Below are 24,968 nucleotides of genomic sequence, written 5' to 3'. Positions count from 1 at the left end.
GGTATCAGGCTTATGCCAATATGTTTAAACCCTTACTAGATTTGAATGGATAAGGACAGAGTTTTGTAAAACTCCATGTGGATGCCTTAATGTTAGAAATTTGATCACCACCACGTTGGTTTTATTTAAGCCAAAAGTGACCGTATTTGACTGAGATGGTGTAGGGCTATGTTATCCGCTAATGCTAGCAAGTGTTATTAGCAAGACTGGATGATATATAGTAGATACCCAAATCTTTATGAAACTATAAATACTATGTGTATTCTGGTAGTCAGTTGAGCATAAAAAGTTGAGCATTGAAACTATAAATAGTATAAAAGATGGAAGTGCTTTGAAACTCGCATTCATCGTGCTCTGGTGGCACAAGCATTTGCAGTTGTGCAAAAGTTTCTGGGAGTCATTTTAAATAAAACTGTGTATACTGACAATCTCAAAATACTGCATATATACAGTTGTGGTGTTTTCATGAAACAAATTTATTCTCCCAATGTGGGACATGTACATTTGTGACACATTATGACAGATTTATGTTTATAATTGCTGAATTATTAGAGCCAAGTGTGAAAATAATATTGAAAATTAGAAATAATTATTAGAAATGCATCTTTCTATCTGCAGCCTGCTCCTTATTGTCAGCTTTAGACTGCTCTAGCTAGCATTCCTATCATAACATACATAACATCTTTAATAAAAAAAAATTGACTCTTCTGAGAAATATGTAAGTGTTATAATGGCTTTTTTGATATGTTTTCCTCTTAATTTTTTTGGTAAAAGTGTAACTGAAAATTACCTGTGGACTTGTGGTAGTGCAGTTTCTGCAGAAATTGAAATAACACCCAAAAATGAGCTTTTATTATGGGTTTTTCCACCATGACCCTTGACTATGTCAGCATTTTTCAGCATTGCTCTTTTCTTACTGAATTATTGCAGCCAGCACATCTTTAGAGTGTGCTATCATCTCAATGCATATCTACCACATCCAGCCGCCTTCACAGGCAATTCAGTGTTGGATGCTGTTTTCACCTGGTATTAAGAGGTGGCTTATGAATGAATCGGGCTGCTCAGTTACTGAAAGCACTAATGGACCATGTGAAAGGTTTTCATGGTAAAAATCTTTTTTAAGCCAGAATTCTTTATAATAGATTACAGATAACACTAAAGTAGCTTGGCTATCAAGGGATATCTACAGCAAACAATTCAAACAGGTGGTACTGATTCAGCTTATTCTGTTTTCATCCCAAAAGGTTGCAACGGGCATTAGAGAGAAGTTTTTTATTATGTATTACATTGTGTAGTCTCGCTCGTTTCATACAATACTTATTATTTATACCTATTCATATACTCATCTGTTTATTTACTTTACCTGCCTACATAGATACCAATCGAGCTTAAAGTGGGAATCACCAGAGACTCCACAATATGGTTTTATCATTAATGCACAATAAAATATTATTGCAGTTTAAAATTTTTTGCAATATACTAAGTATTGAAATAACATATATTGCAATTTATTGCTTTTTCAATTGGAAATTGTATCTCCAAAAGCAGACTTTGTCAGTACCTGTTTTATCAGTCTATCAAACAGACCAACTGAATAACGCTGTTGATAAAACGTGTCATAAATTTGGCATGCACCTGACAAACTAAAGTGTTTGCATTAGTCTAGTCTAATTTCACTGAATGCAGACCTGTGGAGGCACTGGAGGATGTCGAGGAGCATTCAGATGCCTGTGAAGCTAAGGAGGAACTGTATCAGCAATGGTTTCTGATCAATGAAGCAATTATTGCTGCTTCTCAGTCTGAGAAGGATTATAAAACCAAGCAATTTGAAGTCCACCCCTCTACAAGAGATTATTCACACATGGAAAACATTCAAGACAGTTAAAAATCTCAGCACAGTGCAGTACAGATGCTAAGATTGTTACAGGGGGATCAGTTCTGGTTGTGATTCTACTGGTTTATTTTTAATCATCAGTATGTTTTAATCTATTACAACAATTTCAAGTTTGCGGTAATACTGTTTCATGTGGTTACAGCTGTTATATACTTAGTACAGTCGGCCATCAATTAAAAGGAGCTAAGAGTGTTGGATATGGAGAGCATGCCTTGGCCACAAACCTTTGTTTTCCATAAACAACGGGAAAAAGTAATATGCTAAAATATAACACAAAGTGCATCAGAGCAATGTGCTGATCATTACAATCTGCTTGCTATTCCCTGGGGATATCTATCCATCTCCTGGACCGCTTAAGAATAAGCTATTGGAGAAGAGGGAGCACAAATGGAGCGGCCGCCGTATAACCTGGCTCACCTGTGTGGTGTTGACTTGATTAACTCTGTGGCAGGACTGGAGGTGGCCTTTGAGGATGAAGAATTTCCAGTGAAAAGCAGCCACTCAAAAATAAGGAGGTCAGCACGGTGTCAAACAGTGTTCAAATGCCAATTGCAGACTCCAGTGAATTTGAAGATGATGTTAAAACATCATTGTTCAACTTTTTCTGGTTTCAGAAGTCAAGATTCAAAGCCAGCTCCAGGCATCAGTAAACCATGGACTGTTAATACTGCTAGTAGAAAATTTTTCCAAAGTTATTTGCGGCTCTAAAGCTAAGCCGCAGGATCTTTCAGGAAGAATCTGAATATAACTAGCATAAAATGTAAAAGTGGGGGAGTTTATCATCCCCAGCCCCTATTTGGACTTCCTATGTTTATATGAGACCTGGATTAATGAAAATAGCGCCAGTGCTGCAATAAATGTGGCTGGTTACAACAGCTACAGGAGAGAGAAAGGAGTTGCAAGGAAAAGCCCGATTTCTTTAATTAAAAAAAAAAAAGGAGAAGGCAACTCAAAGTAAAATTGGGATCAGTTAAATAAAATGACAGGATGATATTGTCAAGAAAAAAACCCTTCAAAATTCAAATAAATGGAAACTTAATACATAGTTTGGTAAAAGTAATGCAGTCTATTAACCTCTATTTCAGTAGCCACGATTGTTCAGGGATTTTCAGTCAGTGACATCAGTATGCGCTCAGATCAAACAGACTTTAAATTTGGGTATTTTTCAGGATTAGAGGTTCTCAAAATTATTAAATTATTGCAACGTTCCAGAGTTAGTGATGTTTTTTGGTATAGGCACAATAATGATGAAGGATCTGAGAGACACAGGTATTTGGAAATCAGTTGTTGTTACCAGAGGTGTGGACTCGAGTCACATGACTTGGACTCGAGTCAGACTCGAGTCATTAATTTTATGACTTTAGACTTGACTTGAAAAAATGTTCTAAGACTTGTGACTTGACTTGGACTTTTACACCAATGACTTGGGACTTGAATTGGACTTGAACCGGTTTACTTGAAAAGACTTGATATTTTACCCCAAATATAAAATTTAACATGCATATTATATAGAGATTGAAAATGTGACGTCATTCACGGGTAGAACCGTAAAGGATTCTGGGAACTCGTGGCAAGCGGTACTAGCGCACGCAGGCTTTCAATTAAAATCAGTTATACAGCGATAAAAAGAAACACAAAAATGTCAAGAAGCTGTTGTATTATTAACTGCAATAGCCGGTCGCATGACAGCCACGGGAAGCCGACGGGTAAAGAGATCGGTTGTTATCGGATTACGTCGTTGAAGAGAAATTGTTCGAGCCATGTTTCCAAAGTAACAAAGACGCGACGGATGGTCTGGATTGCAGCCATTCAAAGATCAAATATAACGTCCCAGAACACTCCAGCTCACAGGTTAGTCTGCTCCAAGCATTTACACGAAGGTCAGTGTTTTTTAGTAGTTAATACGTCATTTTCATAACATAATTGGTGATATAGGTTACAAGCAAGTCTGGCACTGAACAGAAATTGTCGCGCTATGCTCCTTTATTTATTGTGCATAAATAGTGAATTGTCCTGACACAATATTGCGTTTCGCTTCTGTTATTATGGTACATTGACAAAAACATATACTTTTATTCACAGGATAAAACAGGTTTTTTGTATCACTAATTGCCCAGTACGATTACAGCATACAGTATTATTGTCACTGCTACATTTCTGTAACGCGTACCAGAAATTATTTCCACTACTAATTAATTACCGTTGAGCTCAAAGGTCCTATTAATAAACGGTTAACGAATGTGTATTTATGACGACAATTTGTGAGACTGGTAAACTTATGATACGTACGATGGTCTTTCGTTCTACACGGTGCATTTCAAAGTCCTGCACCCATCCGTCGGTAAACTGTACCTGGGCTTGTTGCAGTGACCGGAAGTTACTAAACTTCATGAGTGTATGCACTCACTCCAAGAACCGTATAATTATAAATATGCATATAAATATGCTACGATGAGATAGCTGACTTCATCTAACTAGCAAATGTTGTCCAGGCTACGTTGGTGATGCAGTTTTTTTTAATATGTATGATATTTTTGTCATGCGATTTTAAAGCCGGTCCTACAACCGCATCCAAGAATAACATGCAGCTTATCTCAGAACTGTCCGTGAAAATTATTCTTGGAGCTAAGTTTAATTGAGCTGCATTTTAAAGAGGTGCAATTTCACAATTTGTGTATATTTTCTAAGTTCACTATTTTGTCATGTGTTGAGAAAAACACAGATTAAAAAATTACATGGTCTAATATTTACATTTAGCATAACTGCAACATTATTTTTTCTTTTTTTTTTTTAAAGACTCGAAAGGACTTGAAATTCAAAGTTTCAGACTTGTGACTTGACTCGGACTTTTACACCAGTGACTTGAGACTCGACTCTGACTTGCCTGACATTACTTGAGACTTGACTTGAGACTTGAGGATAAAGACTTGAGACTTACTTGAGACTTGCAAAACAATGACTTGGTCCCACCTCTGGTTGTTACACCCATACACAAAGATGGTGCCCCATCAGCATTCTGCCTGTTTTTAAATTGTCTGGAAAACTGGTAGAACAATCAGATTATCATTTATTTACACAGCTGTTCTTCTGCTTTGAATCCAGGTTTTCCCGCTAATTATCCACTGATACAATAAGGTTTTCCTTTTTTATGGAAAAAGTGAGATCCTTATTAGACTAAGGAGGTTTTGTAGAAACTAGTTTTCATTTAATACTCACTGCATATTTCTTGAGCTGATTTAAAGTTTGCTTTGGTGTCCTTGGCTATTGTTATCATATGATGGTGGTGTGGGAGATTTGACTTTGTAAATGCGATGTGTCACATCCATCGTCTTTGTCTCGTCCCTGTTAAAGCACGGATGGTGCTTCCTTGGCTTTCTCCAATCTATAATATTGTTTTACCAACTTCATCCAGCACATTGTCACCTCTGCTAACCTTAATAGAAAAAAGTTAACAGTGCCATCCGGTGGACTTTAATTGATTTTATTAATCTATGGTGTAGTGGTTTAAATACTATATTTATCCTAACAAGCGAACACCCCCCAGGAAGAGACACAAATTTATTTGGGATTGTGTCATTAAGAGCATCCATTGTAAAACTCTGTTAAATCAAACATGCATCACTACCTGCTGTGATAACCCCTTGTGAATAAGGGAGCAGCCAAGAGTAGCATTCTGTAGCATTTGTACTAACAAATTGTATTTGCAATTTATATAATAAGATATGGATTTTTTTGTGTCAGTATATCGATAAGATATTGCCATGCAAAATATCATGACGCTATACTCTATTGATTTTTTCCCTCAGCCTCTACTACCTACCTACCTACTCTATCTTGATAACAAGGACAGCATTTTGTTAAACCTGACTCTCTACAGCTAATTAAAGCTGACACCAAAATATCAGTTTGTTGCTACAAAAACAGTCTATTCCTTGAAATGCCATACATGCTAAATGTGATACACAATACCAGACATTTAGTCAATTCTGAAAGACATACTGACAGACTTAAAAAAGTAAAAACCATGCCTCTGCCCTCTCCTTTCCACTCTATCTCCAGACACTCTCTCAGTGCCTCGCTGGTCCCCACAGATTCCCCGACGAGATCTGGGAAACTCAATAAAACACAGGTAGGCCTAAAGGAAAATATGTGGGTGAGTGTGGATGAGGTTCCTTCTGTGCATATGCTCACATCTGTGATAGAATGGCAGTCCAATTAAAAAGGGCTTCTTGTGTAACTTACTCAGTTTTCTTTCTCACTCTCACCCTGCTTGACTCCAAGCAGGGTGCTTATGATCTAAAAAGTAAAACAATAGCTACAGTATTAGTTGGAGGATTTTAGCAACCTCGAGATCGTGGGTGTTTTTCCTGTTGAAAGTCTGTGAGGTGGAAAGAGGAGCTCTAAGCATCTTTATACGGAGCCAAACTGAGCACAAATGTAATGTATATAGCTGTTATTTGAAGATTAAGGTGATTAATGGTTTTAAGAAATACCATTATTCCATCCAGCAGCCTCCTTGATGTCAGTTTGCAGTTTTCAGAAGTGTGCCCTTGATCATATTGTTGGCATGTTATGATAAATGTATTTAGGAAAGTAGTGAATAACCCACCACTTTAGAGCCTCTCCTGTGCTGAAAGATAAATTTTTTTAAGCAGAATCGGCTCTTAATTTCATATTATCACTCATAGTTGACAGCCTACTAAAGAAATCAGTCAGGTGGAGTTGGTTGGAGTAAGTTGTGCCTTTCAGTTGATGAAAAAGATTGGCATAATAAAGAGATTTTGATTCTGTCAGACTACATTAGTCACCTGCCATTAGCCAGCCACACTGCTGGCATTGCATCAGCCAATAGTCACATATGTGCTCAGACCACTTAGTGTGTGAAGGGAATTGGTTGTTGGTACCAAAGTACATTGTGGATTTGTTTATTGTAGAAGAGACTGTGTTGGAATCCTCAGCAGCGACACAGGCCTGTGAACCCCCGTTACTCAAACTGATTGTTATATTGATGTAAAAACCATACAGCCTATTCGTTCGCACAGTGTTACTGGAAGATGAAAATGAAATGGCCACAAATTAAATCAGGAGGTGAGGGAGATTAGGAAGGTAAACACTTTCAGAGGAGTAGCTTCTTCAGGCATCTATTATCCTTGCAGAAAGGTTAGGCAGGGAATGAGATATGTTTGCCAAAAGCCTTCTGTCAGAATGAGAGAACGTTATGAAAGGCAAAAGGTCAGAACCCGTGTTCCTCTCATTGTAATCCTCAGCTCCTTCATGTCATATAGATGTGCAACAAGTGAAAAATCGATGCCCTTTTTCGGAATCTCACTTTCTCTTCTTTTGGCTTGTAGGTTTTCCACGAAATACTGGATGTCCCAGACATGCATAGTATGTGGAAAGGGAATGTTGTTTGGACTGAAATGTAAAAACTGCAAGTAGGTATCAGTACTGGTCAGTGCTGAGTACCCATTGTTGTCAGTGTCCACATTAGTAATTAATATCTAATCGCACACATTCGCTTATATTCCTGTCATTACTTTGTTTAATTAGTGTGCCATCCCGCTTGTTTTTCAATTATATCTCTTTGTCTCTTTTGATTGTTTTTCGACATGACACACATCAGTGACCCCTTTTGTTTTCAGCTTACTTGAATAAATTTCCAATTTGCATCTGTCTCTTTTTCCACCCACTTTGCATAGGTGTTATTGCTGTGTAATAAACACCACATAACAACAAAACACACACTAATCAAGTTTCTGTTTCGTGCATACTCAGGCTGAAGTGCCACAACAAATGCACCAAAGAAGCCCCACCTTGCCATTTACTGATCATTCAGCGAGGCGGACGGGAATCCCTCAAAGGTATTTTTTGATGTAATTTCCAATGTTGATATTATGTTTATACAAAATTGACGGACTTTCACATTTTGTTGATCATTGATCAAAAATCACTGATCAATGGCAATGAGTACCATTTAAAGAGAGTTGTCAGCATTGTAAGATGGCGAAAGCATTCCAGGTTTGAGCGTGGAGTCAAGGAGGCCATTTATGTGAAAAAGGAAGGGCCATCTCTGAATCCAGGAGGGGGCCTAAGGGTACATCTTTTGCCATCTTACAATGCTGTGATTGCAGCCATTCCCCAACTCTCTGTGAATGGTACTCATGGCCATTGATCAATGGGCTTTGATCAGTAGTTGTTGATCAATGGCCATGAGAATTTGCATATTAATGATCAAGGAACTGACTTTACAGCCCATTGTTGTAAAGTCAGTCACTTGGATGAGTGACGAAACATTTGTCCCACTGAAAACGTGACGTCCAGATGAACAGAATCAACCTTTTGGGATTTACTTATCTGGATGATTGAGCATGCATCAAGACGTTATTTTACACTTGTTGACTATTAGTTTTTATTTTATTATGTTTAACAGATAATTAAGCAATAAATAAATGGTTAACAAGACTTCTAAAACCGTTGTGTGAGAGTACGGGAGGCCTAACTATTAGCCAGCTCAGCCAGGATTAATGCCTTTGTCAAGCCTTGTGAAGCTATCTAGCTCTCATTTGTTTTAGGCAACCCAAAGGCATGGCTCTACAGCTCTTGTGATTAACTAAATTTGGACATATCTGATTCCATTGAGCAAATGAAGTTATATATTTTTTCAGCTTTCATTTGTAAAAGTGAAACTGCTTCTGCAGGTATAGGCTATCTCCTGATTAATTAAGCCATATAGGTTTGACAAATGTGCATCATAAGCTGTTTATACTGACACAGACAGCACTGAAGAAATTCCTATTATCTGCAATGAGAATTAAGATTCTTTTTTTCTTTTGTCCTCTCTCTGCCTTCCTTCTTCTCAAAATAAGATCATCAAGGAACAACTCAAGGTAAAGAGCACTAATTAGATGTCTTCTCTGCCTTCGTAAGAGAAAATGACAGTTTATTAATGACATAGTTTGCTTAAGGAAATTTGTTTTAACAGTGTGTGTGTGTGTGTGTGTGATAAAAGATGGATGGTGTTAAAGGAGAGGCAGTTTGTTCATTTTTTTCACATTAAAAGCTGTGTCTGATAAAGAATTTGTCTAATTTTCCTAAAGCTGTTAGGCAATTATTGTTTAATGTCAATCTCCCGTAGTGCTTCATTGTTCCTTTATGCTTTTTTTCTTTCTGCAGTAGCTCGTCTGGTACGGACTGAATCAGTGCCATGTGACATCAACAACCCGCTCAGGTACACAGACCTGCACATCAGTCAGACGCTCCCCAAAACCAACAAAATCAACAAGGTAAGGGTAAAAAATAAACCGTGTATTACAATCTGCGTATTTCTTGTCCTACATATCGCTTTCATTTATTTTTGGGAGCTTTGTGAGTCATTGTGTATTTGGAATCAGGAAACCATACGAAAATATCTTCAGCAATATTGATGTTTACACAGATGGATTTGTTTTCCTACACTGGATATTTTACAGCCAGCACATCTATCAAATTCAGCTCAGTTCCAGAGAAAAAAGTTTATCACTAAATTCCCATGGTGGTAACACCATGCTGGAAAGACTGTGAAACAAACACGCTTGTTAGGAAATAATGGGCAGGTGTGAACATGTGAGTAAGCCACAGCTTTTATGTATGCCTTTGTCTAACAGTTTGAGGTTTTCAGAAACTGGAGTGTGTTAGTTTTGTCAACACACATATTTTTTGTGTTTCTCATGGATTCACTTTTCCAAAACTCAAATCTTGGTTATAAACTTTGAAATATTCTTAAGTAAAGTAAAATGGTGGTATCACTAAATTCTGTTAATTTCTTCAGATGTGATAAATGTAATTTAAAGTTTATTAGGAACAATTATCTTGTGGAGTGATTATAATTAAAAAATAACCATTTAACCCCTGGATTTTATTTCATGTTCGTATCATAATTACTTAAAGAATTAGAAACTAAATTCATTTAGTTTTCTTGTGTTTGTATGTTTCTTTCAAATTGCAAATTCAAACTGTGGTTCTATCATAATTTAAATTAATGACGTTAGGTATCAAAATATATGGCAGTGCACAATCTGCTGTGCACCAGTTGAGCTGCACATACCACATTGATACTATCTTTACTTTTTAATATAATTTTTCAGAGTTAATCTTTTTCTGCAGGAGATGATGATATCTTCCTAAAATCTAACTTGCATTTGATTGATTGTTATATTGCTTATACAATAGACTTTGATCATTTGTTACAAACTACAGATGCTCTGATTTATTTTTCTTTTTGTTTTTACAAAGTATTCCCTAACTCTTCAGGTTGCTTTACCACCTTCCAGGCAGCCATTGATTTCTCTCTATCCAGTGCGCTTTCAAAATCAAGTAGCAGAAACTATATAAATTTGCTTGAGGAAGATGATCCATCATATTGAAAAGCCTAATTTTTGTCTGGTGTTTTCTCTTTGGATAACAGTTTGAAATCTCTACGTGTTGGTGCATTTCAAGGGCACCTGAGATTTAACAGTTGGCTGCTGAACAAAAAAATATTGTCTATTTTTCATCAATATCAGGTACTTCTTTTTTTTTTTGCTTGCTTTCTGGATAAAATTTCTAAATTGTTTAATTTCTAAATTGATTTTAAGTCTGTAAAGTCAGGAAGAACTTCACTGAAAATTAAATGAATTGAATTATTTGAATGAATAAAATGCTACACCCAAGTCTTTGGATGACTAGACGTCAGTATGAAATGATTATATTAAGTAACTATTTGAATTTAAACTAGATGGAGTCTAGTCAGGGGCTGTCATCTAGATCTGAAATGATTTTTGCAAAATCTTCGGCTGAAGAACTGATCTGATGTGATGAGAATAAGATGAGAAGATGAGAAACATTTTACAGAAAAGTAAAGTTGACTACATTTCTCATTGTGATGGATTACATCTGCCAGGCAAGTTCCAAGTCTCTGATGTTTACTTTGTACTGAAATGAATAAAAAGTTCTGCCTTGAAGGTAGAAAATCAGTCTAGAGGCTCCAAGTTAGACGGAGAGAGAGTTCAACAATAAAGCAGAGTGAGAGCCTTTTACAATTAACAAACTGAGGGCCAGATTTGGTAACTGTGTCAGTATAAAACTCTCTTTTAGTGATTTTAAAAGCTACAGTTGGTGTTTATTAAATATGTGCAGTGTCAATTGTGCAACTGAAAGGTGTGGACAGCCTCATTGCAGATTGCAACATTGTACATTGCAGTTTTGGAGATTTAGGTCACATTTCTGGAGAGAAACTCACAATAAAAACAGTTTCTGTGTGTGTTGTATTTCTCTGCATCGCACACACTTATAGCCACGTGTTGTTTTAGATCTTCATGGGATCTATTGCATGTCTACAATTAATGCCAAACAACAGTTAATGGGGCTGAAAGGGACTTACGTGTGTTATATGAATGTCTAATCTTACAAAATTTTAAGTTGGCTGTGTAGAGAAAACAAAAACGATGCATGAAACAGCAACTTCTTTAATATGCACCCAAGTCACGCACACACAAACACACACATTTCAATTTTTTTAAGTAGAAGAGTTTGCGGTAAGGCAGCGATGCACTTGATAAATCGTGTGCTTCACCCGAGTTGTCAGATTTACCCAGCGATGACACACATATATACACTCATACTGTCCCTGGAAACTTCTAACCACAGAGTTTGCCAAAAACATTGATTCCTCTTCAACTGCCTCTTGTTTATCTTAATTGCCATGCTGTTTCCAGAGAGAAACACGTGTGCAACCTGCACTCACACTATATTATTTTGGTTAGTACATTACTCTTTCCCTCATCGGCTCTGCTTATTTTTGTTCCATTAATTTTTGCTGCTCTTGGTAGATTACATTGGTCATTACCTCAACTGTGGTTTAAATGAGCTCATTGTTCGTAGAGCAACCACAGAGCTATCGTCTCTCATGGGGGCATTTTTAGCGATTGCAGCCTCACGCTAATTTGCCCCCACTTAGTAAATTTGACTCTATAAATTCACCTTAAAATTACAAATACTTAAGTCTGAATAAAGCCTATGCTTATCTTTATCTGTTCTGTCTCTTCTCAGGATCACATCCCAGTCCCATACCAACCGGACTCCAGCAGTAACCCCTCATCCACCACCTCCTCCACTCCTTCCTCCCCAGCTCCTCCATTGCCCAGCAGTGCCACGCCACCCTCCCCTCTGCACCCCTCCCCACAGTCAGCAAGGCAACAGAAACAGTTCAACTTAACAGGTATTTTATTTAATACACATATAATTCCTATTCCCCTCTAAAAGTTTGGTGCATTTGGTGCATGCCCACAATAACAATGCTAAAAGAAGGTATGTTGGCTCTTTTAGCTTAGCATTTGGCAATGCAAGAATTATGCTAATGACTGAAGTGAATGTCAGAGCTGAAGCAAAATTAAGTAATTGCAACTGTGAGCTAATTTCTTTTTCTCATAGAAGCATTTTCCTTTGCTAAAAGTAAATAAAATGCCAAAGAAGGGATTGAGAACCGAACCTTGAGTTGAAATTATGAACTCAAATAAATAGATATTGCAACATAGATTGGTTCAAACTAATTTGACTTTGAATACTAAACTAACAAATTGCCATGTGAACTTGGACAGTCTACCCAACTTTTATCAAACTCTAGCTCTTCTTGTTGCCTTCCACAGCCTCCAGTTATTTCAAATACAAGCAACAGTTCATATTCCCCGGTAAGTACCTCAAAATTGATTATTTCCCCTTCCTATAATGCATTGCATCTAGCCAAGGATGAGTAAGGAGGGCCCTTTTGATGTTGTTGGTGGTTTTCATCCCCTCACCTTGGCCTGCTTGAAAAATCTCTACACCCACTCATGCTGTCTCATTTGGGCTTCCTAATGATTTGTCAATATCCAGACGCTTTGCTCTTGCCCACACTGGTACCATACAGTCTTTGCTCATTTGGCAGGTTATTATAGCTGAGACAAGCTGGAGTGGTGTTAGGTAAAGAGTGAAATCTGAAGAGACAGATTTTTGGAAATGCATAATTATAGTGCTCAGCAAGCTGCAGCATGTTCTGATTATTGTTGCCACACATGCTCTTTACTTCAGCTACCTTTATAAACTATGTAACAACACATCTACTTCTTACTGTTCACCATCAATCAAAAAAATCTATACATGGATGTAATGTCTTAGTCATCTCAAATTTACTGCTCTCTCTTATTCTGAAAAGACTACAAAAATGTAGTAATATGTGGTCTTCATACAAGTGTTCACTTTGGTGGGGTTGAGTATATATCTGCAGAGATTCTGCTGGCATGGGATACACAAAATTTGACATTATATCAAATGGATCACCGATATCATTATATGAGGGCCTCCGATTCCCAACACTGGACAGTTTAGAGCTTTCAGCCCTGTTGGCTTGCAGGTCTTTGGAGCAAATCCACAACAACATCAGTGCAGACTCCACACAGAAAATAAAAACATGTCCCTCGCTGTGAGGAGATGGTGCCAGCTTATAATGCACCATGCTACAAAGAGAACAGTTTCTGTGGCTCACTCTTTGTGTTTTTGCATTAAAAAAAAAATGACAAAGTGTGCCAATACAGACAACAAGTCTAGCAGTGAATCCTCTGATGTCTTTCAGAGGTGGATACAACAGCACAGCTGACCTTACTCTGTCTTGCATGTTGAAGATCAATGCTTGCAAAAAATAGTTGGGAGAATCCAACCTGTTCACATCTCCACCAGTATAACACGTTATGCAAACTATTTTCTATGTGCTTCATACAGCAGAATATGGTGTTATCACCACTATTAGAATGTCAGAAAGTTTGGTTGTAGAGCTATCTTCGAAGCATTTAAGTGAAAACAGCAGATGAGTTGAAAAATAAATGCTGGATATAACTTTAGATATAGCATTTGATACAAGAGCCCATATAAGCCATTCTGATGCTCTCACATCAAGATATTCTCTTTTCACATGCATAAATCTTCACTCGCACATATTTCCATTTCCCTTTCATATTTATAAATTGTCACACTTACATACACACATTCTCCGTTTACATATTGTATGTGTAGATTCTGCTTGTAGCTACTTTCAATCTCCTTTCACATGCATATATTTTGACTCATAATTACATATATATATATATATATATATATATATATATTTCTCATTTCAATACATACATAGTTTTACCTCTTACGTATGAGTCTTTGGACTCCCATGCTTATACATTCTTTGTTCTCAGATACACACATTCAATTTAACGAATACAGGTCTCTGACAAGAATTAAGTAGCAACTGAAATTACATTCATGTATTAAAATGTATTGAGCAGATAGGTGCTACATATTCCCAGAGAATCTCATGGTTCAAGAAATACAGACGCTATCAATACATTAGGGCCCTATGCTTAGATGAATTCATTTTCTAGTGACTTCTGAAAACCAGACAAAGATCCAGATCTTAGATGCAGCTTGATTTTTCATTTTTCAAAGATTGTCATCAATTTCACGGTACTTTAAAGTTGTGATAGGAATATATGTTTGGGGATTTATCTTTTTAATTCTGTAAGCCATTTATGGCTTCATTTTATTTTATACACAAATGTATTTTTTGTTGCTCTATTTGTGTTTATCGTAAGTATACTGCTTCCTCCAAAAATATTCTAATGCCTTTGATTATGGTTTTCAGTATCATGAAGTATCTGCCTAAAGGCTTTTGCAGCAGTAAAATAGTCATATTTGACTGCTAAACATTACAGCATAATGATGACAAATCAAACATTGCAATTAAATCTACACCATTAATGTGGGGAAAAATAATTTTATTCCTGTAGTCATATGTTAACAATAAATACATGCAAATTTCCTACAAATTTATGGTGGGAAGCTTTTTTATGATGAAAAATACTGCAATGAAGTTTAATAATGCATCTTAAAAAATTATCCTTGATTTTAAAAATCAAACTGTCAAAGCAATTTTATTTAATGGAGTCTGGCAGTGTGAACTTGAGCTAGTTTGAGATGTGAGTGCCAGAGTTAAAACTACTGAAGTTGTACATCCAAATGATGACATCGAAGGCTGGAAACTAGAAGGGCTGATTTCCAATGAGCATACTAGCTGCTGGCTAAAGGAACCTGCTTTGTAAGTGCTGCTGTATTTGGGTGAGATACAGCTTTGATGGTTCAAGGCAGAAGTTTGAATGAATAACTCTCACACTCAAGTGATGAGGAGTAACCACAATCTGGAGTACAGTCTGGTAGGAAGGCAGCTGTTGAACTGGTGAAACTGTCTGAAGATGGATATGAGTGTCAATCTTCTGCACATGCCCCACTGAACCTGTGTTGTCCTTATAGTCAGTAGCCTGGATATAATAAAATGTAAGTGTAAATGTTAAAAAATGTCTTTACTGCTGTTTTGTTTATCACAGTATTGCTTATTTAGCCATAGTTAGAGAACATGTAATTTTCATTAGCTGATCACATAGTTTTTTTTCTTATTGTAGGAGGACAAACATATGCCTGCAAAAAAATACATCTTATATATGAAGAACCTAAAATAAAATAAGTCAGCTTTGCTTAGGCCAATGTAGCAACCAATCACCTAGAGTAAAAAAATAACTCAACGTGATAACCGATCTATACTCAGCTCATCTTTTAATCTGTAAATTCTTATTGGATGACCTGCATGCCATTTCCACTGTATTCCTTGTTTCTTGTGTTTGGAGTCCCCAGTTTCCACAGGTGTATAAAACCGAGCACCTAGTCATACAATCTGCCTTTGCAAACAGAAGAATGGGTCTAATAAAGATTCTAAAGATTGTGTTGAATTTGAGCAAGAAGTCAGTTCATGAAATTTCTTCCATTTGGAACTATAAGTGGTATTATTGCAAAGCATTTAGGAACTATAGGAACCTAGCCAAGAAGTGATAGATCACGTAAAGTTACATTCCAATCTCGTCAAGCTCTGCTGACTAAATATGCATTTGCATGACTAGACAATTCCTGTCGATGTCATATGTAGGTGGTCCAGTGCTTTTAAGCATCTAGTGTATTCTTTTGTTAGACACAAATAAATTACACTTTTTCTTCTTACGTCCACATATCCTTTATAGAATTAAATGCATATTAAATTAATGTGCATGAGAACTACATATGAGGAAAAATATAAAAATGTCAGAATAAAAATGTATGAATATGTGCATTGAAATATATAAGTAAAAGGGGTGAATGTGAGAATTAAAAAGAAAATGATATAAAAATGACAGTGCGAGCATGTAAAAGGAGAATGTATTTATGTGAGAGTTTCAGAATTCGTGTTGCCTTTCATAATTTGTGTCACAATTCACTGCATATCATTATAGACAGCTTTTACACACAAAGAAAAAATTCTGTGTAAACATTTAGAATCTATAAAGTCATAGTTTTTTTAGGTGCTCTTTAAACAGAATGGCAGTCTGTCTCTTTGTTGACATAATGAAGGTCATAATTTCATTGTGTGAATAAGTATTGTAGATGCCAAGTGTGTTTGAAAATTTCCATGTACTCACAGGCACCCTGGAAGTCTTCAAATCCTGTTTAATGGGAGAGGTTAATGGGAGTTAATTTATAATTTGGCATCAGATTTCACCTATTCATAGCAATGCCACAGGATTAGCCCTATGGTAGATGACATCATGCTTTAATTATTTTTTCCAAAGTATAGTAGGAAGAGTTACCTTGTGTCATTAAGTAGGATATTACACCATAATTCAATTCAATTCAGTTTTATTTATATAGCGCCAAATCACAACAACAGTTGGAATAATAGTATTCCTTCTTCCATTATGATAGTTAGCAATGATAGCTGAAAACAGAAGGCTTACAATGATGATAGCATTGCTACTACTGCATTTTACTGGGAAAGAAAAACTCTTGCCTTGTTTAATAGTATCACAGTTTTGACACAGCTGGTATTTCGGTCACCACTGTGGCTCTGTTGTAGCTGGTGTTCCCTAGCTTTTCTATGATAAGCAGCACCACCAATGTTAATAATGACTTTTAATGAATGCAGTTTTGTTTCAATTCATTAATTTGATGTGTTGTAACTCGAATGCTTCCAGATGTTGCTCCCGAGGCTCCTCCCAGCCGAGCTCCGCAGGTCATTCTGCATCCCGTTCTTTCTGAACCAGGGTAAGTAAAATCAATGACAGAAATAGTTCAGTAGAACCGCATGAATACATTTAAAGAAAGAAAGTACTACCGATCATCTTTTCTCTCTGTCAGTCAGCCTTTTCCTCATCTGCATGCTTTCTCTCCTTCTCCTCCTCCCCTCTTCCCCCTTTCTCTCTGGGGTAGTTGGTCAGAGGCCAAGTTGAACTTATTGGAGCACAGATATTTGGGTGGCAATTTCAATGCGAGGGACGACATGATGATTACTCAGAGACTAATGTTAGCATGGCCTTTAGTTCACGCTACACTTGGGATGCCAAGTGGATTTTCACTAGCTCTTTGAGGAAGCCAGTGGTCATAGGAAGACAACCGGAAGAGAAGGATTAGTGATGAGATGCCTCTCGACCCAGATGTTAATTAAATCAGATCTCAATATATCGCATGAAACGGGGCAAGAATCTATAGGAAGATGATCAGTTGTGATGAAATACAGGTCATGCTGAAAGACTGGAGTAGATTCATCAAGAACAAATAATTATATTTAAAAAAAAAATCAACATGGTAGTAAGACTGGGAAAAAATCGAAAGTATGACTTTTACACTGAGGTACGGGGCTGTACATGTACAAGCTGTCTTTGATGTCATCATGCCTCATTTATATAGCAGCTGCCAGATTTGAGATTAAAAAACAGGAAGGCAAAGTCTGGAAATAATAGGAATCATACAAAAATAATGGCATGCATACATAACAATAGACTCCATGTTTGGGATAGTTTAGCATTTAGCATTACATTCATTACCATAATCATTATAATGTGATGCGAAATATTGTTTTCTGTATCTTGAAACCACATTCAGGCGTTGAGCTGTAAAGCTTCACTGTCAGTTTTTCACAAGGTGCTCCAAATGCATGCATATGAGTTTTGTTTTGTTGTTATACTGGTCTCTGTGTACACTCCGGGGCTGATTGTGAATGAGTTGCAGCTGGCAAAATTTGTCATCTCACTGAGGACAAAATATTCATTTTTATTGAGACTAATAGACTGAATTTATTCACAGCCAAAAGGGTATACAGGAAAGGAAAGTGTGTACAGCCCACAATGAAAAGCCAACTATTTTGTTATTAGGCTTTTAACAATTAACAACACCCATGTGACTGTGACAGCTAAGAACTAAAAGACTTGATATTAGTTTGTCAACAAGAAAAACGGGGTTTTAACATTTATTGAAATCAGAGCAGCAGGAGACTGTATATAAAACACTAATTAAATGACAAAGAAAAGCCCCTTGTACTCTCTCTTGGGGAAATAGATAAGAGTCATTACCTGTTCCCCCAATATTAACCATTCAAGGTTTGAGACATTGTATTTTATTTTTGCTTTTCATAGAAATATGTTCATAACTTGGGAACAAATTCTACCAGAGCCAGCTTGTAGGAAGTTATGAAAAGGCATGAACCACAGTAAATTAAGAAAACAAAATGTACAACTACTACTGAGAAATGCTAGCTGACTCATAAGGCTGCACACTCTGACCTGAATGCCCCCCAAAAAAATTCTCCATTAGTTTCAGTCAATAAATGCATCATAATTTACCTTAGATTCTTAACATATAATATATCTGTATTTATTCTTGATTTGGGCATTCACATACAGCTAAATATTTAGGAATCATGAATCTCTTGAGAAAAGAGCAAGAGAAAACTCATTTAAAAACCCATATCTTTGGCAACCTTTTCTCCATTTTTCCCCTTTCTCACTCCCGTTCATCGTTCCCTGCCTTTTTGACAAATGGGAATGCATAAGCGTGGTTAAAAAACCCACATTCTTCTGATTTAATTAATGCTATCGCCCCTCCTGTCCCTTCTTTGTATGCTCTTACAGTGGCAGCTGGCAGATTTCTTTGCCCTTAATAGCTTCATCTCAGGGTTAATGAGGGCCTGTTTTAGACCCGAACGCCCTGCAGGATTCCCTCATTAGAGCAGAGATCGAACCGGTGGTAGCAGCCCTTGGCGCCACAGGAATCACATTATTTTATATGCTGCCTCACCTATGGTCTTTTCAGTCAAGGGTTGCTCTGCGAACAAGTGTTAATATACCATAGAATGTGGGGAGTTATACACTGATGTTACACAGACGATTATGTGGACAGTGGGGGTTGAGTGGAATAAGGGAAACGGGTTCATTTATGTCATGTGAGTGGCTGTAGGTGACAATGGACACGCCTGGGTCAGAAATTAATAAGGGCACAGGGTGCAAATGCACTTAAAAACTCGTAAAATGAATGTGAAAATAAAAATTAGGGTCAGAAAAAGGCTGCCACTAATGAGAAGACCTCTCTCTTACATTTCCCCCTGTTCACATTGTAGTTATTTATCTATTAAATGGTCACAGTATCATTGTCTTTTTGCCACCTGAGACATTGCAGATGATTCACAGCATAAAAGCCTGTGGTTCAGTAATTCTTTTTATTGTAATGTGTGCAAAAAAAATAATAGCTTTTTTAGGTAAAAAAAAAAAAAAAAGACACATTGCTAAGAAAAATTGTGCATGAATGAAAATAAATGCAACTCCTGAAAAACACACTGACAAAAGGAAACACGATTAATAATAAAGTAAACACTGGAGATAGACTAGTTGCGAGAGGTGAAAAAAAAAAAAAAGATCTGTATCTAGTATTTAGAAATATCAGAAAAGAAATATTGGTTTTTAATGTTTAAAATAAGACAAATCTAATAACAAAATATCTATTCACAAAGACCAGCTCATCTCATAGTCATTGAAATGGCCTCTATAAAAGACCTTATGTGTTATAATGGGATTCTGAATCTACAGCATGTCTCTTCTTTGGTGTCTAGGTAAAAGCACAATAGAAAGGTTACCGGCTCAGAAAATAAGGTGGCATGCAGCTTTTAAATTGCAGGTCTCAGAGCTGCCTGCAGATATTTATTGCATTGTTTAAAAGTGCACAAAAAGTATCACTAAAACCAAATATTTCAGACCTTCAGAGCTTCATTGGTGCTTAATGATTCTGGGTTCAGACCTTTTTAAAAATATTCATGTGCCATTCTCATGCTAAGTACCGAGATCGGTTTAACACTGGCCAAAATCACTGGTTCTGATATGCACATTTGCCTCTACAAAATCTCTCAGGAACACGAGACTGATCTATTGCTGTTATTCTGTAGGAAGTTGAATCGACTGACAGCAAAGTAACACATTTTGTAAAAGAAAAAAAATGTTGTGAAAGTGGTACAAAGAAGTACAAACAAAACAAAACAGCAGTGAACCCTGGACAAGCATTTTAATTGATGGAGAGGGCTCCAGCACCCAAAAGGCATCACAAATGACATTCAGTCATTTCTACTTTAATAGCAACTTTAAAAACAAAAAGCAAAAAACAAAACAAAGAAAATTCCTACTTTTTAGTCAGAGACAACCAGGTGTTGTAAAACAGAGCGCAATTCACTCTTTGTGACAGACACACAGGGGAAAGGGTGTCAAGAGAAGTTATCTATTGCCAATTAGAATATATCAGGTGCAGGTGCAATCAGTTCATCTGGGTATAGAGACAAAAAACTGCAACAGCAGTTCTTGTTGTAGTTTTTGTAGTGATCTTTGATTCTTTTTTGTGTTTACTTTTCTGCTTCCTCAATAGTTGGAAACTATTGTGAGAACCTAAACATTTGTCATGACTTAATATGACACAGGCGTTAGTATATTGCCATCCACAGATGGTATTCAGACATATTCATTATCTGTTTGTGAAATGATTTAGAGGTTGTAGTGGTGACACATCATATGGAATGACACACATCAGTGCACACACAATAGTCGTCCAGATAAAAATCAGCCTGTCTGATCATACGTGTGAGTACCACATCTCTGTGTAGAGGCTACATTACTGATATCTACCGCAAAACCATCTCTGCTCTCAGCACACATGAAAACTATTTAATATAATAACTATTTGAAACATACAAATATTACAGCAATACTAACTCAGTTCAGTTCAGTTTTATTTATATAGCACTGAATCTCAAAGCGTTTTACATGGAAATACTTTGGTTTCAGATGCACATACATATAGATGGCTTTAGAACATGCTTATACTAATACTAATACTCCACAATCAACGTATACACTCAATAAAGAATTTAAAACCTGCAAAGATATTTTTCCTTATGAATATATTTCTTCTCTTCCTCCTTTTTATTTTAGCAATGAGGGCAACCCTTTGCTTCAAATCGAAGTTGAACCTACATCAGACGTGAGTATGACCTTTGTTGTGCTTTCAGCGTGTGCGGATCTAGCTTTGTTCAGTCCTTGCATTGCTGATAGTACTGACAATTATGCCAGTAATATCAGTGTGTAATTGCTGGTGAATGCGAATAAAGACTAAATACCACTCTCACCAACACTTGTCACAGTCATTTGCGTTGTTCTCTCATTTAGCATAATTTGTCTCAGCTCTGTGAGGAGCCTTTAGGTAAGTTATGCGTCAAAAGCAACAAGAAGGAAAAGACATCTTCGCTCCTCGTCATTGCTATTTCTATAACAATGATATAATTTGAGAAAATGTGATGCAGATTGCGTTGAATGATATTCCAGCAGGCACCTTGGAGTAGGTCATTTTCTCTCTTGCGGTGCATTATATTTAAAATCAAATCAGAGTAAATCAACCACTTTTCCCTGTGGTTATTTTCCCTTTTTTTTATCAGTCTATTTTTTATTGGTAACAGTCTAAACAGTCAGTATTTCAAGTGCAAACAGCCACAGAAAAATCATTATATATAGAGGCAACACAGACATACAGTATGTGTTTGTTTTTTTTCATATACAATCCTGTTTATAAGTAAAATAGTACTCAATACATTTACTTATAAGCTAAAATATATCACATCATATGCTATACTCATTGTAAAATATATATTGTTACAAGGAAAGATGATTTATTTATGTATGTATGTATGTATAAAATGAAAAATTGACATTACCATCTGATAAAAACTGTTCATCCTGGGAATACAGAGCTTTTGCTACATCTAAAGCTTGGTGGGTTGGAGAAGCTTTTTGCCGATAATTATGCTTCTCTTAAATGGCATTTGTATAAAAAAAATAATAAAACATCCATCTGCTATCTTGCTGGAATGATTTAACACTATCTTTTTGTGTATAATGGCATTTTGATTCCATACATGTGTAGGAAATTCAAGCTACCCACAGTTCAATTTTGCTTTATCACAGAATGAGGAAGGCAATGATGAGGACTCTGGTGATGAGTTTGAGGAGATGAACTTGTCGCTCCTGTCGGCTCGAAACTTCCCACGTAAGGCCAGTCAGACCAGTATCTTCCTGCAGGAATGGGACATCCCCTTTGAGCAACTAGAGATTGGGGAGATGATTGGTAAGGGTCGCTTTGGAAAGGTTTTCCATGGACGATGGCATGGCGAGGTCGCCATTCGCTTAATTGACATTGAGCGTGATAACGAAGACCAGCTGAAGGCCTTCAAACGTGAGGTGATGGCCTACCGAAACACTCGCCATGAAAATGTGGTGCTCTTTATGGGGGCCTGCATGAGCCCACCACATCTGGCCATCATTACCAGGTAAGGATAAAGATCTAAGTTTGAATTAAGGTGTTCTTGATAAAGCTCTACACCTCTGACAGACATTGATCACACTTAAGTACTGTTTGCTATATTGTGTGATTGTCCTCTCTACCGGCTCACAAGCTGAGCTTCACTACAAAAAGCAGCTAATGAACACTTGAATGTAGCTACCTGTTAAGGACTAGGAGAGAAACATGAACAAATGCACTGAGGATTTTATATTTTGTTTTGTTACGTGGCAGCAAAGAAAAAGGGATACAAGCAAACAGTTTACCAGCAACAGATTACTTAATTTAGAAACTAAATAAAAAATGACTTGAATTTCAGAATTAACGAGAAAGTAATCTGAGTACCTTAAAGAATTAACTTGTAAACATGTCATGTCTTATAGTTTAATGTCCAGAAATAATATCGAATAATAAGGAAACTACAATATTTGCATGGCCTAAAAGGTTAGTTAAAGTGCCACTTTAAAATAATACAAGTTGAGTTTGAAGAACTTTTTAAAACGACCTCTATTGTTCTTTATAATTGCAGTCATAATGGTGTCCATCAATAGCCCTATATTAGAATATGTTATAGTACACAATGGTTCATTTGAGCTTTCATGTTTGAGCAGGCTGCAAAAATAATATACAGATGGCAATGAAAAGAATGCTGACCATAAAACAAATGAAAGTACAGTGCAATTATAAAAAGCAATATAATGAGACTCCATAAATGGATCATCGCAGATAAAATGCAGAAATGTTCATATGGGTTATCTGTAGGAAAAAAAATTATACAACTCTAACCAGGGTAACTGTCTGTCTGTCCGTCCGTCCGTCCGTCCGTCCATCCATCCATCCGTTCATCATTTTCACAGCTCTAAAATGTGTAGTTTGGTCTGCTTCTGAACTTGAGAGAATGACCATTTTATGGCTTTGACAGTCAGTCCTGGTCACCTAGCATTCATTCTAGATCAGCCACAGACCTTCCCTTCTTTAGAAATATGAGTTTAGAGTGTCTGACAATGGGATGTGGAGAGGTTATGATTAGAGCAGGCTGCTGCTGTTGCTGAATAGATGAACCAACCACTCACCATAGCAATAGTGCATTTGTCTTCACTACAGTGCAACAGCAGATAATATGAGGTTAGAGTGGACGTGAAGATTTCTCTCTCTTTAATTATTTCATGTATTAGTGTTTACTTTTAGGCAGATTTAAGTACTGTAAGTATTTTGCCACTTATAACAATTAAGAGAAAGGTTGTTTTCTTGTTAAAGAACATCACGAGAAGTACTCTCATTTAATTAATTAGCAGAGCTAATGACGTTCAGAAAGAAATTATTGCCCGTCCTATTGTCATCTACATAGGCTGTGAACAACAAGGAAGTCTTGCAATTTTTATACATTGTCTCTGCATATATTTGTTTTGAAGGGACTGTCCATCTCTTACTAAATGTACAACTTTAAATATGCTTTAGCACAAATGCACTAATCCCTTCCATCATATTTACTGTTTTAAATGACCAGTTGTATGATTTCTGAGATATTGCATCTGATGCCAGTTGAAATTGCTGTATGCACAGGGGAGCTAACAGGTGAGCTGGCTGCTTCTCAGAAATCCTCGCTGGTGATTGCTGAAAATAATAGCGAATGTCAGTGCAACAGGTGGCTTTGTTATCCACTAATACTCTGCTTCTCACACCACAAGGATAAAAAAAGTTACTACAAAATAGTCTTCATATTAATCATGTAGACCAAAGTGCAAAACGAAGCACACTGGTTTATTAAAGATTTCAGGCTGCATTAATAGGAACATAAATATTGATTGAAACGTTTTCCTTTAACTTTTTCCTTTATGTTGGTTGATTTTGTTGGGCATAGAGGATACAGTGATATTACTGCTGGATTTTATTCATGTAAATTGCATAATTCATTTTGAAGCACAAAGGTGATTTTCAGAATGTTAAGGTGGACTCATTAGTTCTCCATCATCTTGTCTTCCATTAAATACACCCTTTCTTCTTAGACTAGATTATCCATATCATATTTGCCGTAGGTATAAAAGTAACTGTCATAAAACATAATGTCTGCATAAAAATTTCAACTGGCTTTAGATTTAACCAGCCAGCATTTGTTAGTTAGATTTCTGTGTTTAATAAAAGACGTGTAAAGAGAGGTTTTAAATATAAAAAATGAGGCTGTCATGAGATTGTTTCAGGAATGAATATGTATGAGCTGTTAGCTTCGGGTCCTTTGTTGGTCACCTGCATGGCACAGTCGGGGTTGAGGGCTTCAAGTGTGAGGCAGGGGGTGTTTGTTGAGCTGCCTATTAAAATG

At 36.7% G+C, this 24,968-nt stretch overlaps 1 protein-coding gene across 1 annotated transcript in view; it reads left to right on the top strand.

Moving 5' to 3' along the window:
* The window catches only part of ksr2 (kinase suppressor of ras 2), a 109,913-nt gene that overhangs the window by 71,191 nt on the left and 13,754 nt on the right, over window positions 1–24,968 (top strand). The window contains exons 7-16 of the mRNA XM_080894727.1: window positions 5,954–6,023; window positions 7,246–7,329; window positions 7,670–7,755; window positions 8,761–8,781; window positions 9,068–9,177; window positions 11,960–12,128; window positions 12,556–12,597; window positions 16,984–17,053; window positions 21,253–21,301; window positions 22,279–22,640. Of these exons, the coding sequence (XP_080750853.1) occupies window positions 5,954–6,023; window positions 7,246–7,329; window positions 7,670–7,755; window positions 8,761–8,781; window positions 9,068–9,177; window positions 11,960–12,128; window positions 12,556–12,597; window positions 16,984–17,053; window positions 21,253–21,301; window positions 22,279–22,640 (1,063 nt within the window). The remainder of the gene's footprint in view (window positions 1–5,953; window positions 6,024–7,245; window positions 7,330–7,669; window positions 7,756–8,760; window positions 8,782–9,067; window positions 9,178–11,959; window positions 12,129–12,555; window positions 12,598–16,983; window positions 17,054–21,252; window positions 21,302–22,278; window positions 22,641–24,968) is intronic.

The sequence above is a fragment of the Rhamphochromis sp. 'chilingali' genome (genome assembly GCF_963969265.1).
Source record: "Rhamphochromis sp. 'chilingali' genome assembly, chromosome: 10".
Lineage (NCBI taxonomy): Eukaryota > Metazoa > Chordata > Actinopteri > Cichliformes > Cichlidae > Rhamphochromis > Rhamphochromis sp. 'chilingali'.
The sequence above is the reverse complement of the archived record's forward strand: the minus strand, read 5'-3'. Positions and strand labels throughout refer to the sequence as shown.